The sequence below is a fragment of the Oncorhynchus keta genome, chromosome 10 (genome assembly GCF_023373465.1).
Source record: "Oncorhynchus keta strain PuntledgeMale-10-30-2019 chromosome 10, Oket_V2, whole genome shotgun sequence".
In the NCBI taxonomy this organism is placed as follows: Eukaryota; Metazoa; Chordata; class Actinopteri; order Salmoniformes; family Salmonidae; genus Oncorhynchus; species Oncorhynchus keta.
Window position 1 is genome coordinate 73708700 of NC_068430.1, and position 16383 is coordinate 73725082.

The 16383-nt window shown below is 48.7% G+C and overlaps 2 protein-coding genes across 2 annotated transcripts in view; both read left to right on the forward strand.

The window, feature by feature from the left end:
* LOC127932342 (nuclear factor 1 X-type) overlaps positions 1-16383 on the forward strand; it is a 164895-nt gene that overhangs the window by 28942 nt on the left and 119570 nt on the right.
* Positions 1453-5467, forward strand: LOC127932341 (filaggrin-2-like). The gene is made up of 2 exons (XM_052527914.1): positions 1453-4934; positions 4997-5467. The coding sequence occupies exon 1, from the start codon at positions 1518-1520 to the stop codon at positions 3627-3629; it is 2112 nt and encodes a 703-aa protein (XP_052383874.1). The 5' UTR covers positions 1453-1517; the 3' UTR covers positions 3630-4934; positions 4997-5467.

Here is a 16383-nt window from a genome sequence, read left to right on the forward strand (position 1 = left end):
TTGCCTGAGCCGTGGCCAGTGGTAGCAGGCAGCCCCTACAGCGGTCTGGTGGCGGTCTGCGATATACTGCTGTGGAACACACACGCACACACACACACGTTCCAGATATGCATAGTGAGGATTGTGGTGGAGGGAAGAAGTTAACTATAATCAGTTCAGTATGGTACAATATGTGTGTGTGTGGGTGTCGATACGATAGAGAGAAGAATAGATGACAAACAGCCGTATCCTCCTCTCCTCAGCCAAGCCAATCTCACCATGAGAAAACACATTTTATATTCAGTGTGAAATGTGGCCATTATAAGGCACCTATTTGCTTAGTTTAAAGGTTAGAGATAAAGTGTATTGTCGAGCTCTGAAAAACCTAATCATTCAATTCACTCATGAGTTCCCTCTGTAGGGTATTAAATTCTATCAGAGATCAGAACCAAATGTACACACATACCAATAATGAAACGGTGTAGATAGATGAAGGACACAGACTCTTTGTGTGTCCAAAATAGTACCCTATTCTCTACATTATGCACTATGGACCCTGGTCAAATGTAGTGCACTATTTAGGGAATAGGGTGCCATTTGTGAGGCAGCCTCTGAGCTTGAGCCCACACAGTCTACAGACAGACCAGCCTGCGTTTGCCAACTACCAACCAGGAACATACATAAGGTAAGGAGGGAGAGGCTGTGTCCCAAATGCCACCCTATTCCCTAAACAGTGCACTACTTTTGACCAGGGCCTACAGGGGAAAGGTTGCCATTTGGGACGCTGCTAAAGTCTGTGATTCTGCCAAGTTGGAGACAACTTTCAGAAGACGTGATAACGGAAAGACGTAATGACAGACGTGAAGGATGAGAGGAGTGAGGGATGAGAAGAGTGAGGGATGAGAAGAGGCTCTTTGGCAGCTGCCCTGGAAGAGACTCCCATTTTCTTTCTCTTCCTCCTCCCTCCACTTTCTTCTCCTCATCAACTCGCCTCTGTTGAAGAGAGAGCAACGGTTGGGAAGGATCCTCAACTCTGGAGGAGATGTTGTTGTTTCCCCCTCCTCCCCCTGACTCACCCCTCCTCCCCCTCCTCCCCCTCCTCCCCCTCCTCCCCCTGACTCACCCCTCCTCCCCCTCCTCCCCCTGACTCACCCCTCCTCCCCCCTCCTCCCCCTGACTCACCCCTCCTCCCCCTCCTCCCCCTCCTCCCCCTGACTCACCCCTCCTCCCCCTCCTCCCCTGACTCCCCCTCCTCCCCCTCCTCCCCCTGACTCCCCCTCCTCCCCCCCTCCCCCCCTCCTCCCCCTCCTCCCCCTCCTCCCCCTCCTCCCCCCCTCCTCCCCCTCCTCCCCCTGACTCACCCCTCCTCCCCCTGACTCCCCCTGACTCCCCCTCCTCCCCCTCCTCCCCCCCTCCTCCCCCTGACTCCCCCTCCTCCCCCTGACTCACCCGTTTGTGTTTTTATTCTTTTCTTTAGTTTCTTCTCTTTTTCGTCGGGTAGCTAACCCAGTGAATGGGACAAGGCGGTTAACCGTGAAATGAAAGCTCCTAGTTACTTTGTGGGGTTTTTCTCCAAAGAGGATTTGACACATCATGCATCCACACACAGACCATTCACACATACACAGACCACTCACACATACACAGACCACTCACACACACACAGACCATTCACACATACACAGACCACTCACACATACACAGACCACTCACACACACACAGACCATTCACACATACACAGACCACTCACACATACACAGACCACTCACACACACACAGACCACTCACACATACACAGACCACTCACACACACACAGACCACTCACACATACACAGACCACTCACACATACACAGACCACTCACACACACACAGACCATTCACACATACACAGACCACTCACACATACACAGACCACTCACACACACACAGACCATTCACACATACACAGACCACTCACACATACACAGACCACTCACACACACACAGACCACTCACACATACACAGACCACTCACACACACACAGACCACTCACACATACACAGACCACTCACACATACACAGACCACTCACACACACACAGACCATTCACACATACACAGACCACTCACACATACACAGACCACTCACACACACACAGACCACTCACACATACACAGACCACTCACACACACACAGACCATTCACACATACACAGACCACTCACACATACACAGACCACTCACACATACACAGACCACTCACACACACACAGACCATTCACACATACACAGACCACTCACACATACACAGACCACTCACACATACACAGACCACTCACACACACACAGACCACTCACACATACACAGACCACTCACACACACACAGACCATTCACACATACACAGACCACTCACACATACACAGACCACTCACACATACACAGACCATTCACACACACACAGACCACTCACACACACACAGACCATTCACACACACACAGACCACTCACACACACACACAGACCACTCACACATACACAGACCATTCACACACACACAGACCACTCACACACACACAGACCACTCACGCATACACAGACCAATCACGCATACACAGACCACTCACACATACACAGACCACTCACACACATACAGACCACTCACACACACATAGACCACTCACACATACACAGACCATTCACACACACACACACAGACCACTCACACATACACAGACCACTCACACACACACAGACCACTCACACATACACAGACCATTCACACACACACAGACCACTCACACACACACAGACCACTCACGCATACACAGACCAATCACGCATACACAGACCACTCACACATACACAGACCACTCACACATACACAGACCACTCACGCATACACAGACCACTCACACATACACAGACCACTCACACACACACAGACCACTCACACATACACAGACCACTCACACATACACAGACCACTCACACATACACAGACCACTCACGCATACACAGACCACTCACTCATACACAGACCACTCACACACACACAGACCACTCACACATACACAGACCACTCACACATACACAGACCACTCACACATACACAGACCACTCACACACACACAGACCATTCACACACACACAGACCACTCACACACACACAGACCACTCACGCATACACAGACCAATCACGCATACACAGACCACTCACACATACACAGACCACTCACACATACACAGACCACTCACACATACACAGACCACTCACACATACACAGACCACTCACACATACACAGACCACTCACGCATACACAGACCACTCACACATACACAGACCACTCACACATACACAGACCACTCACACATACACAGACCACTCACGCATACACAGACCACTCACGCATACACAGACCACTCACTCATACACAGACCACTCACACATACACAGACCACTCACACATACACAGACCACTCACACATACACAGACCAATCACACATACACAGACCAATCACACACACACAGACCACTCATACATACACAGACCAATCACACACACACAGACCACTCATACATACACAGACCAATCACACATACACAGACCAATCACACACACACACAGACCAATCACACATACACAGTACAGAAAGATCTAATTAGAGCCGTTAGATCAATGTATAGGCATTGATTTCTGACAAAGCAGATCTATTGAATACGTTTTTATATTCTATATGTATTTTCTATGTTGAATTAGAGTGACTGAACACTGTATGTCCAAGCATCCAGTGGGAATTAGATGTATAGATCCTCTCCCTTCATTTCTGCAACAGCAGTTCTATTGAGTCCATGTATAGTGTGTTCTGTATGTGTTCTATGTCTGAGAAATGCCCCTGGCTGGTAAGCAAATCTATGAATACATTTCTATATTATTCAGCTATGTATTTTATGGGGAAAATTCCCTTGCTAAATTTGGTGGGAGACGTTTATTATAGACAAAAAAATACAAGGGTTTTATTAAGCAAATAGATGTCACGCTCTTCTCAGTAGAAATGAAGAAAGTGTAACGTGGATCGTTCTGACATGATTGAAACCAGGCAGTCAGCCGTGAAAACCATGTCTCAGTTCGGAGATGCTCCATCCCATTAAAGGGCTTGACTAAATCCTCCGTCTCAGATGATTTTCTACTTACGTCTTCGTCAGGTGCTTGATACAATGTTTGCGTCACGTGTTTCGATACAGTTGACATTTTTGTCTTTTAGCAAACACTCTTAACCAGAGAGACTAACAGGAGAAATTAGGGTTAAGTGCCTTGCTCAAAGGTACCTGGCCAGATTTTTCACCAAGTCGGCTCGGGGATTCGAACCAGTGACCTTTCGTTTACTGGCCCAGCTCTCTAACCATTAGGCTCACTGTATCCTGTATTAGTAAACTGAAGATAATTTGCAGACAGAAGCTTCACTGTCAGATATGTTAGAAATATATATATATCCAGTGTAGACAGTTGATCTGAAGATTTGCAGGAAAGAAGTAGTGCCAGATAATAATCTGATTGGTTAGCTGCTAGGTTAAAGAAGTAATAACACAGCATATGAAGCAGGTAGAACAGCCTGATTGGTTAGCTGCTAGGTTAAAGAAGTAATAACACAGCATATGAAGCAGGTAAAACAGCCTGATTGGTTAGCTGCTAGCTAAAGAAGTAATAACACAGCATATGAAGCAGGTAGAACAGCCTGATTGGTTAGCTGCTAGGTTAAAGAAGTAATAACATAGCATATGAAGCAGGTAGAACAGCCTGATTGGTTAGCTGCTAGCTAAAGAAGTAATAACACAGCATATGAAGCAAGTAGAACAGCCTGATTGGTTAGCTGCTAGGTAAAGAAGTAATAACACAGCATATGAAGCACATAGAACAGCCTGATTGGTTAGCTGCTAGGTAAAGAAGTAATAACACAGCATATGAAGCAAGTAGAACAGCCTGATTGGTTAGCTGCTAGGTTAAAGAAGTAATAACACAGCATATGAAGCAGGTAGAACAGCCTGATTGGTTAGCTGCTAGGTTAAAGAAGTAATAACACAGCATATGAAGCAGGTAGAACAGCCTGATTGGTTTGATCTCCGTTAGATGGGACCATAGAGATACATGTGTATGAATAGTGTTCTATTTAGTCCTGTGGTTGGAACAAGCATTCGTCAACCATACAGCTAGATATAGGTTAGTGTATGTGTAATACAGTACACTTTGCCAGTTGATCTGATCATAGGATACCATAGGTCTAGAGTACCAGTGCTTCACTGCATTGGCATGACACAACACACACTGAAGGTCATTTATTTTAGTGTGTTTGTACCACAGGGAGCGTTTGCATGGGGAGGTGTTGACAGGAGCGTCTAATGCTGTAGGCATGTTAGACTGTCACATCAATATAGAGCAGCTCTCACTCTTTTTCTCTCTCTCTGTCTCTGTGTCTCTCTCCCTTTGTCCCTCCCCTCTCTCTCTCTCTCTCTCTCTCTCTCTCTCTCTCTCTCTCTCTCTCTCTCTCTCTCTCTCTCTCTCTCTCTCTCTCTCTCTCTCTCTCTCTCTCTCTCTCTCTCTGTCCCCTCTCTCTCTCACTCTCTCTCTCTCTCTCTCTCTCTCTCTCTCTCTCTCTCTCTCTCTCTCTCTCTCTCTCTCTCTCTCTCTCTCTCTCTCTCTCTCTCTCTCTCTCTCACTCTCTCACTCACTCTGCCTCTGTCCCCTCTCTCTCTGCCCCCCTTTCTGTCCCTGTCACCTCTCTTTCTCACTCTCTCTCTCTACATCTCCCTCTCTTTCTCTCTCTCTCTGTTCCTCTCTCGCCCCCTCTCTCTCTGACCCCTCTCTTTCTCTTACTGTCCCCTCTCTTTCTCTTACAGTCCCTCCCCATTCTTTCTCTCTCTGCCCCCCCTCTCTGTCCTTCTCTCTCTCTCTCTCTCTCTCTCTCTCTCTGTCAGTCAGTCCAGTACTTTTCGTACTGAAAAATGTCCTTTGATTCCGTACACCACTGTAGTAGAAGTGTAGCTGGGCTAGGCCTGGACAGTACAGTCAGTCAGTCTCAGTAGAACAAAGTGTTCTCTAACTCTCTGCTCTCCTCTACTCTCAACTCACTGCTCTCACTCCTCTGGAGAGAGGAGGAGGGTTTTGGCTGCCCTCCAGGGGTGGAAAAATCTATAAGCCATTACGTAATATACCATATCTTTACCTTAGGTGAACCCAGTACAAGATCCACAGCTGTGAGCACACAGAGGGAGGCAGAGAGGCCTGTGTGGAAAAGAGATTGTGTGTGTAGGGAGAGAGAAAGAGTGCGTGTGTGTGTGTCTGTGTGTGTGTGTCTGTGTAGAAACAGAGAGAGGGAGAATGTGTGTGTGTGTGTGTGTGTGTGTGTCTGTGTAGAAACAGAGAGAGGGAGAATGTGTGTGTGTGTGTGTGTGTGTGTGTGTGTGTGTGTGTGTGTGTGTGTGTGTGTGTGTGTGTGTGTGTGTGTGTGTGTGTGTGTGTGTGTGTGTGTGTGTGTGTGTGTGTGTGTGTGTGTGTGTGTGTAGAAACAGAGAGAGGGAGAATGAGTGTGTGTGCTGTATTAGGGAGAGACTTCTCTGTGGCCAGTCTGCAGCACTTACAGACCCTCACATCAACAGGTCACATCACAATTAGCTGGAACTCTATTATAACATTCCTTCCTTTCTGTTTTTCATCTATTTCTTTGTTCATTTTCAAGCATACTTTTTTTCAAGCAGCATTTGCATAGATTGACTTAAGAGGAGACTTCTTCAGGATTCTTCACAGTGACTTGGCCAAGTGATCCTGATGCTCGTAGAGTAAGTCACATCGTTTGCGATTCATTTATTTTGATTATATATACATTTAAATCAGAGTACTGTTGTGTGATGCGAAACGCCATGGCAACTAAAGCTGCTTCTTCCCGCATACAGGTGTGTGTGTGTGTGTGTGTGTGTGTGTGTGTGTGTGTGTGTGTGTGTGTGTGTGTGTGTGTGTGTGTGTGTGTGTGTGTGTGTGTGTATGTGTGCATACAGGTGAGTGTGTGTGTATGTGTGCATGCAGATGAGTGTGTGTGTATGTGTGCATACAGATGAGTGTGTGTGTATGTGTGCATACAGGTGAGTGTGTGTGTATGTGTGCATGCAGATGAGTGTGTGTGTATGTGTGCATACAGATGAGTGTGTGTGTATGTGTGCATACAGGTGAGTGTGTGTGTATGTGTGCATACAGATGAGTGTGTGTGTATGTGTGCATACAGGTGAGTGTGTGTGTATGTGTGCATGCAGATGAGTGTGTGTGTATGTGTGCATACAAATGAGTGTGTGTGTGTGTGTGTGCATACAGATGAGTGTGTGTGTGTGTGTGCATACAGATGAGTGTGTGTGTATGTGTGCATACAGATGAGTGTGTGTGTATGTGTGTATACAGATGAGTGTGTGTGTATGTGTGCATACAGGTGAGTGTGTGTGTATGTGTGCATACAGATGAGTGTGTGTGTATGTGTGCATACAGATGAGTGTGTGTGTATGTGTGCATACAGATGAGTGTGTGTGTATGTGTGCATACAGGTGTGTTTGAAAACGGGAGTATGAGGCCGCAGGCCGTGCAGCGCTGAACAGACCTGCTTTTCACTTCACACATTGACAGTATTGACACGTCAACGCCTTCATCCCATAATATGCACTAATCATGGCTTGACAAGATGGGCCAGGCCTGCATCCCAAATGGCACCCTATGGGCCCTGGTCAAAAGTAGTGCACCCTATGGGCCCTGGTCAAAAGTAGTGCACCCTATGGGCCCTGGTCAAAAGTAGTGCACCGTTGCTGTGGTGTGGGCGGTTGGCGGTATTGGATGCGTTGGTGTGGGCGGTTGGCGGTATTGGATGCGGTGGTGTGGGCGGTTGGCGGTATTGGATGCGGTGGTGAGGGCGGTTGGCGGTATTGGATGCGGTGGTGAGGGCGGTTGGCGGTATTGGATGCGGTGGTGAGGGCGGTTGGCGGTATTGGATGCGGTGGTGAGGGCGGTTGGCGGTATTGGATGCGGTGGTGAGGGCGGTTGGCGGTATTGGATGCGGTGGTGAGGGCGGTTGATGGTATTGGATGCGGTGGTGAGGGCGGTTGAGGGTATTGGATGCGGTGGTGAGGGCGGTTGGCGGTATTGGATGCGGTGGTGAGGGCGGTTGATGGTATTGGATGCGGTGGTGAGGGCGGTTGAGGGTATTGGATGCGGTGGTGAGGGTGGTTGGCGGTATTGGGTGCGGTGGTGAGGGCGGTTGAGGGTATTGGATGCGGTGGTGAGGGCGGTTGACGGTATTGGATGCGGTGGTGAGGGCGGTTGAGGGTATTGGATGCGGTGGTGAGGGCGGTTGAGGGTATTGGATGCGGTGGTGAGGGCGGTTGAGGGTATTGGATGCGGTGGTGAGGGCGGTTGGCGGTATTGGATGCGGTGGTGAGGGCGGTTGAGGGTATTGGATGCGGTGGTGAGGGCGGTTGGCGGTATTGGATGCGGTGGTGAGGGCGGTTGGCGGTATTGGATGCGGTGGTGTGGGCGGTTGAGGGTATTGGATGCGGTGGTGTGGGCGGTTGAGGGTATTGGATGCGGTGGTGAGGGCGGTTGGCGGTATTGGATGCGGTGGTGAGGGCGGTTGGCGGTATTGGATGCGGTGGTGAGGGCGGTTGAGGGTATTGGATGCGGTGGTGAGGGCGGTTGAGGGTATTGGATGCGGTGGTGAGGGCGGTTGGCGGTATTGGATGCGGTGGTGAGGGCGGTTGGCGGTATTGGATGCGGTGGTGAGGGCGGTTGAGGGTATTGGATGCGGTGGTGAGGGCGGTTGGCGGTATTGGATGCGGTGGTGAGGGCGGTTGGCGGTATTGGATGCGGTGGTGAGGGCGGTTGAGGGTATTGGATGCGGTGGTGAGGGCGGTTGAGGGTATTGGATGCGGTGGTGTGGGCGGTTGAGGGTATTGGATGCGGTGGTGAGGGCGGTTGGCGGTATTGGATGCGGTGGTGAGGGCGGTTGGCGGTATTGGATGCGGTGGTGAGGGCGGTTGAGGGTATTGGATGCGGTGGTGAGGGCGGTTGGCGGTATTGGATGCGGTGGTGAAGGCGGTTGATGGTATTGGGTGCGGTGGTGAGGGCGGTTGGCGGTATTGGATGCGGTGGTGAGGGCGGTTGGCGGTATTGGATGCGGTGGTGAGGGCGGTTGGCGGTATTGGATGCTGTGGTGAAGGCGGTTGAGGGTATTGGATGCGGTGGTGAGGGCGGTTGTCGGTATTGGATGTGGTGGTGAGGGCGGTTGAGGGTATTGGATGCGGTGGTGAGGGCGGTTGGCGGTATTGGATGCGGTGGTGAGGGCGGTTGATGGTATTGGGTGCGGTGGTGTGGGCGGTTGGCGGTATTGGATGCGGTGGTGAGGGCGGTTGAGGGTATTGGATGCGGTGGTTGTGGGCGGTTGAGGGTATTGGGTGCGGTGGTGTGGGCGGTTGGCGGTATTGGATGCGGTGGTGTGGGCGGTTGGCGGTATTGGATGCGGTGGTGTGGGCGGTTGGCGGTATTGGATGCGGTGGTGTGGGCGGTTGAGGGTATTGGATGCGGTGGTGTGGGCGGTTGAGGGTATTGGGTGCGGTGGTGTGGGCGGTTGGCGGTATTGGATGCGGTGGTGAAGGCGGTTGAGGGTATTGGATGCGGTGGTGTGGGCGGTTGAGGGTATTGGATGCGGTGGTGAGGGCGGTTGAGGGTATTGGATGCGGTGGTGAGGGCGGTTGGCGGTATTGGATGCGGTGGTGAAGGCGGTTGAGGGTATTGGATGCGGTGGTGAGGGCGGTTGAGGGTATTGGATGCGGTGGTGTGGGCGGTTGAGGGTATTGGGTGCGGTGGTGAGGGCGGTTGGCGGTATTGGATGCGGTGGTGAGGGTGGTTGAGGGTATTGGATGCGGTGGTGAGGGTGGTTGAGGGTATTGGATGCGGTGGTGAGGGTGGTTGAGGGTATTGGATGCGGTGGTGAAGGCGGTTGAGGGTATTGGATGCGGTGGTGTGGGCGGTTGAGGGTATTGGATGCGGTGGTGAGGGCGGTTGGGGGTATTGGATGCGGTGGTGAAGGCGGTTGAGGGTATTGGATGCGGTGGTGAGGGCGGTTGAGGGTATTGGATGCGGTGGTGTGGGCGGTTGAGGGTATTGGGTGCGGTGGTGTGGGCGGTTGGCGGTATTGGATGCGGTGGTGAGGGTGGTTGGCAGTATTGGGTGCGGTGGTGAGGGCGGTTGGCGGGATTGGGTGCGGTGGTGTGGGCGGTTGGCGGCATTGGGGGGCTGGTGGCTACAACTAGGGAGGCAAGATAGCTGGAAGGGGTTGTGGCTGGGTGGGAGATGGTGATATGTTTGTGTTTATTGACTTAAAGACACACACACACACCAGGGCTCCAGACTCAGGGGAAATGTGTGTGTTTAGAGCACACAGGCCTAATGATGCTGATTTAGACATTTTTGCGGTACTCTCTCTGGCTTGTGGTGTGTTAACTGGAACAGGAGTGAAAACAAGCCAGCTCAGTGAGAGTAGTGGGAGTTTGTGAGCCCTATGGGCCCTGGTCAAAAGTAGTGCACTATATAGGGAATAGGGTGCTATTTGGGGGGCAACCATGGAGGAGGGAAAACATACATCTCCAATGAGCATTGAACTTGTTCCCGGCAGTTTGTGTTTTCCCGGTTGCGCTCAATGTATTTCTTTTCATATTCAGATGTTATGGATTGGTCCTGGAATAGAGCTGATCCTTTTCCCAGCAATGGGAATTTACACTGTTTGAATGTTCTCTCTCGTGTTCCAAACAGAGGAATTTTGAGTTGGAGGCTTTATGGGAGGTTTATAAGTGAATAAACAAATAAGCTTTTAAACAAATATCGGAATGATGAAAAACTTCCCATTTCATTTGTTATTACATCTAGATTTTCCTTTCGTGTGTGTGTGTGTGTGTGTGTGTGTGTGTGTGTGTGTGTGTGTGTGTGTGTGTGTGTGTGTGTGTGTGTGTGTGTGTGTGTGTGTGTGTGTGTGTGTGTGTGTGTGTGTGTGTGTGTGTGTGTGTGTGACCAGAGTAAGTACTGTAACCTACTGCTCACTGTCTCTGTGTCTCAGAGTTCTCTCAGTACAGGAGATACACACACACACACACACACACACACACACACACACACACACACACACACACACACACACACACACACACACACACACACACACACACACACACACACACACACACACACACACACATCACACAATATCACACAAACCCTCTCTCTCTCTCTCTCTCTCTCTCTCTCTCTCTCTCTCTCTCTCTCTCTCTCTCTCTCTCTCTCTCTCTCTCTCTCTCTCTCAGTAAGAGTGAGCCATGGGTCTTATCTCAGATTTTGTCAAACTAAAAAGCTACTTTGCTAGCTTTCCTTGGAAATCAGCCCGTCTAGCCGATCTAACAACTATTTCTCCATTTTCCAGTCTATTGTCTAAGAACGGAATGTCATTCATTCCCAAAGACAGTTACCCAACTTCCCTCCCCAGTCAGCCTCTATGTTAAACCCGACCTGGTTCTCCACCTTGTCTGACTCCTGTCTACTCCTCCAGATTAAAATGGTTGATAATAAACATATTGAGTTTCTTTACGGGATGTGATGGAATGCTGATACTAATGCATCAAAACCAAGTCTGTGTCCCAAAGGGCACCCTATTCCCTATATAGTGTACGACTTTAGACCAGGGCCCCATATGGCTTTGGTCAAAAGTAGCTCACTATACAGGGAATTGGGTGCCCTTTGGGACACAGACCATATTATTCTACTTAGAGGGAGCTAGTGCTACGAGCCAAGTACCTATCTGAGGAATCAGATATTATGGAAATGTGCCTCCTCTTAATCCTCCTCTATCCCCCTTTATGGGATGCGTGTCAACTGGCACCCTATTCCCTACATAGTGCACTACTTTTGACTAGCGCCCTATGATAATGAGGTGTCATTTGGGACACAGACTTAGACAGATTACTCTTTCCCCCTGAAGAATCACATATTTGAAAAGCCAGAAACTGTAATGTTGACTCACACAATACAGCAGCTCTCCATTTGGAGAACGACGTAAACCCTGAATCCTATTGTACATCTGATTCTTATATACCCTGTGTGTTCGCTTTCCGGCCCTAAAGCACGCGCCCGCGCGCGTGTGTGTGTGTGTGTGTGTGTGTGCGTGCGTGCGTGCGTGCGTGCGTGCGTGCGTGCGTGTGTGTGTGCGTGTGTGTGTGTGTACGTGCACACTTTAACGGGACTATTGATAACAGTAAACATCCTGGAATTCTCTCTTCTCCATCCTGAAACCATCTTCTCTTGCAGTCTGAAGCATGATTGAACAGTGCAGCAGAGGTCAAACCCACACGGCTGTTTTTGTTGGTGATGAAGTAGCAGCTATAACTCTGGCTTGACTCATTTGGCCACAGTGGTGGTGTGAGGCTTGGCTCGGCTGCGGCTGCTGCACTGCACATTTGAAAGCTACAGTCCGGGTTTCGTCCACAGCAATACGGCAGTTTGTAAATGAGGGAGTAATAAAACAATTGTATTTTGGGTTTAGGATAGGGTAGGGTAGGATAGGAAAGGATAGGGTAGGACAGGGTAGGGTAGGGTAGGGTAGAGTAGAGTAGAGTAGAGTAGAGTAGAGTAGAGTAGAGTAGAGTAGAGTAGAGTAGGATAGGATAAGATAGGGTAGGGTATGATAGAGTAGAATAAGGTATGATAGGATAGGATAGGATAGGATAGGATAAGGTAAGATAAGATAAGATAGGGTAGGGTAGGGTAGGGTAGGATAGGATAGGATGGGATAGGGTAGGATAGGGTAGGGTAGTGTAGGTTAGGATAGGGTATGTTAGGGTAGGATACGATAGGATAGGGTAGGATAGGATAGGGTAGGATGGGGTAGGGTAGGATACGATATGGTTGGATGGGATAGGATAGGATAGGGTACGATAGGATAGGGTAGGATGGGATAGGGTAGGATGGGATAGGGTAGGGTAGGGTAGGGTAGGGTAGGGTAGGATAGGATAGGATAGGATAAGGTAGGATAGGGTAGGATAGGACAGGATAAGGACAGTTGTGCTGTAGGCTCACGACGCAAGTTATATTCTTCAAGAATCAATCTAGAATTGAAAGTGAACTCTTGAACATATTCCTAGATCACAGATTGTAGCTTTAAAGCCAAGCTCATTTTTTTTTCACCCTGAATCAGCTCTGCGTCTCCTGACTGACAGCCAAGAAGTTGAGAAGCATCTGACGTGGCAGCTACAGCTTGTGTATGTGTGTCTATGTGTGTGCGCGTGTACGTGCAACATCTACTCTCAGAATAGGAGAACAGTCCAGCTCTCTCTCTCTTCTGTTCTGACTCACAGTGTAACCAGCGGTACCACCACCACATCTGTAGCTGTGTTACTACGGTTTGGAAGGGAAAGTGTTTGGAATAAGTGCCCATTTTAGGTGTTTTCTGCCATGAATTTAGCTATTGAATGGGCTGGGCCCGCGGGCCGTAGATGCCCACCCCTGAGGTTGGAAGTAGAAAAAAGTGTTTGGAATAAGTACTGTTCTTAGGTGGTTTTTGTCAGGATTTTGATCTACTAGTACTGAATTAAATTGAACAGGTTCTAAATCGTCCGTCAGGCTCGGTCCCTGTTGGAGAGATGTGATTCCCTCCCCGGAGTCTCCTCTCAGACCCTGGCTGCATCCCAAATGTTAGCCTATTCCCTATATAGTGCACTACTTTTGATGATAGACCTATAGACCCTGGTCAAAACTTTGTTTGCATTTATCTGTCTGTCAGCTGTGGTTGTAACAGAGGATGTTATAACAGAAGATGTTGTAACAGAGGATATATTTTTATTTATTTTTACCTTTATTTAACTAGGCAAGTCAGTTAAGAACAAAGACGGCCTAGGGACAGTGGGTTAACTGCCTGTTCATGGGCAGAATGACAGTTTGTCAGCTCGGGGATTTGAACTTGCTGCCTTGCAGTTACTAGCCCCTCTAACCCCTGCCGCCCCAGAGGATGTTGTAACAGAGGATGCTGTAACCGAGGATGCTGTAACAGAGGATGTTGTAACAGAGGATGTTGTAACAGAGGATGCTGTAACAGAGGATGCTGTAACAGAGGATGTTGTACCAGAGGATGCTGTAACAGAGGATGCTGTAACAGAGGATGCTGTAACAGAGGATGTTGTAACAGAGGATGTTGTAACAGAGGATGTTATAACAGAGGATGTTGTAACAGAGGATGCTGTAGCAGAGGATGCTGTAACAGAGGATGCTGTAACAGTGGATGTTGTAACAGAGGATGTTGTGACAGAGGATGCTGTAACCGAGCCACAGAACTTTAGTGGAGTTCTATTTACTATGATTTTACTATGATTAGGGCCAGTTTTCCTTCAAAACAAACATGACCTTACTAGGAACATATCTGGTCCTGGTAACTAAGATTTGTTTGAGTTCAATTTAATTAATCAAGATTGACAAGTGTAACAGTTGGTGGAGGACTAGGGTTTCGATAGGAGGAGAACAGGACAGTTAATCCTAGAGTAGGTGGTGGGGGACAATGCGGCCATCCCTCACAATGAAAAGGGTAATTAAATGTATTCTACGGTGATGACAGACCCATAGCATTACTATCCTATTACATCAACTGACACACTACATTTCAATGGGAGTTATTTACAAAAACAGTTTGTCGTGGCTGGTGATGACCGACTGGTGAAGACAGACTGGTAAAGTAGTATCCTCTTATGAACAGTACAATGCAACGTGTGTGCGTGCGCGGTGAACTTGGAATGCTAAAAGGTAGTCTCACAGCACTTGTCTGTTTGGCACTAGTGTAATAAATGACTGTACTAGTTTGGAGTCTGGTTGAGTCAAGCTGTGTGGGGTGGTCCATGTGAGAGAGAAAAGAGGGAAAGAGAGAGAAGGGGAACAGAGGGAAGAAAGAGAGACAGAGATGACAAGAGAGTGTAAGGGTTACAGAGAGAGAGAAATAAAGATAGCTGTCGAGAGAGAGAGAGAGAGAGAGAGAGAGAGAGAGAGAGAGAGAGAGAGAGAGAGAGAGAGAGAGAGAGAGAGAGAGAGAGAGAGAGAGAGAGACTGCAGACCAGAGTGACAGAGTGAGGAAAGGGTGGTGGAATTAGGGAAGAGTGCTGGTGTTGGGGTTGGTGGGGTGCAGAATGAATGTGTGAGTTGGGCTGGTGGGATGGTTGTGAGACATTTGCATAAAGGGTGAGGGCATCGTGCCCGGTGGTGGGGAAGGGTTGGCACCTCGCCTCACCAACTGGCAGAGGGAGGACTGAGGATGAATAAAAGAGAGAGAATTACAGAAACCGAGAAAGGGAGAGGGAGTAAGAGAGTGTGAAGGGGAGAGAGAGTGATAGATAGGGAATGATAGAGAGGGAGAGGGAGTGATAGATAGGGAGAGGGAGTGACAGAGAGGGTGATAGAGAGAGTGATTGATTGATAGAGAGAAAGGGAGAGAGAGAGTGATAGAGAGAGAGCGTGTGATTGATAGAGAGAGAGAGTGATAGAGAGAAAGGGAGAGAGAGATAGATAGATAGATAGATAGATAGATAGATAGATAGATAGATAGATAGAGAGAGAGAGAGAGAGAGAGAGAGAGAGAGAGAGAGAGAGAGAGAGAGAGAGAGAGAGAGAGAGAGAGAGAGAGAGAGAGAGAGATAGATAGATAGATAGATAGATAGATAGATAGATAGATAGATAGATAGATAGATAGATAGATAGATAGATAGATAGATAGATAGATAGATAGATAGATAGATAGATAGATAGATAGATAGATAGATAGATAGATAGATAGATAGATAGATAGATAGATAGATAGATAGATAGATAGATAGATAGATAGATAGATAGATAGATAGATAGATAGATAGATAGATAGATAGATAGATAGATAGATAGAGCATGATGGAGAGAAAGGGAGAGAGAGTGATAGAGAGAAAGAGAGAGAGTGATTGATTGATAGAGAGAAAGGGAGAGAGAGAGTGATAGAGAGAGAGCGTGTGATTGATAGAGAGAGAGAGTGATAGAGAGAAAGGGAGAGAGGAGGGAACTCACTCAATCTCTTGTTTCAGGGAGAGCTGTTGACAGAGCAGGAGAGGAGGGGAGAAAAGGGGAGAGGGGAGGAGAGCGGAGAGGAGAGCAGAGGAGAAGAGAGGAGAGGAGAGGAGAGGAGGGGAGGCGAGTGGAGAGGAGAGGAGAGGGGAGGAGGGGAGGAAAGGGGAGAGGGGAGGCGAGCGGAGAGGAGTGGTGAGCAGGGGGGACGGGAGAGGAGGGAAGGGGACGAGAGAGGAGGGAAGGGGATATATGGTATGATTATCTGCTTCATTCCTCCTG

What these genes read in the sequence shown, in the direction of transcription:
- LOC127932341 (XM_052527914.1), top strand. Translation starts at nt 1,518, where the DNA reads ATGAAAGCTCCTAGTTACTTTGTGGGGTTTTTCTCCAAAGAGGATTTG.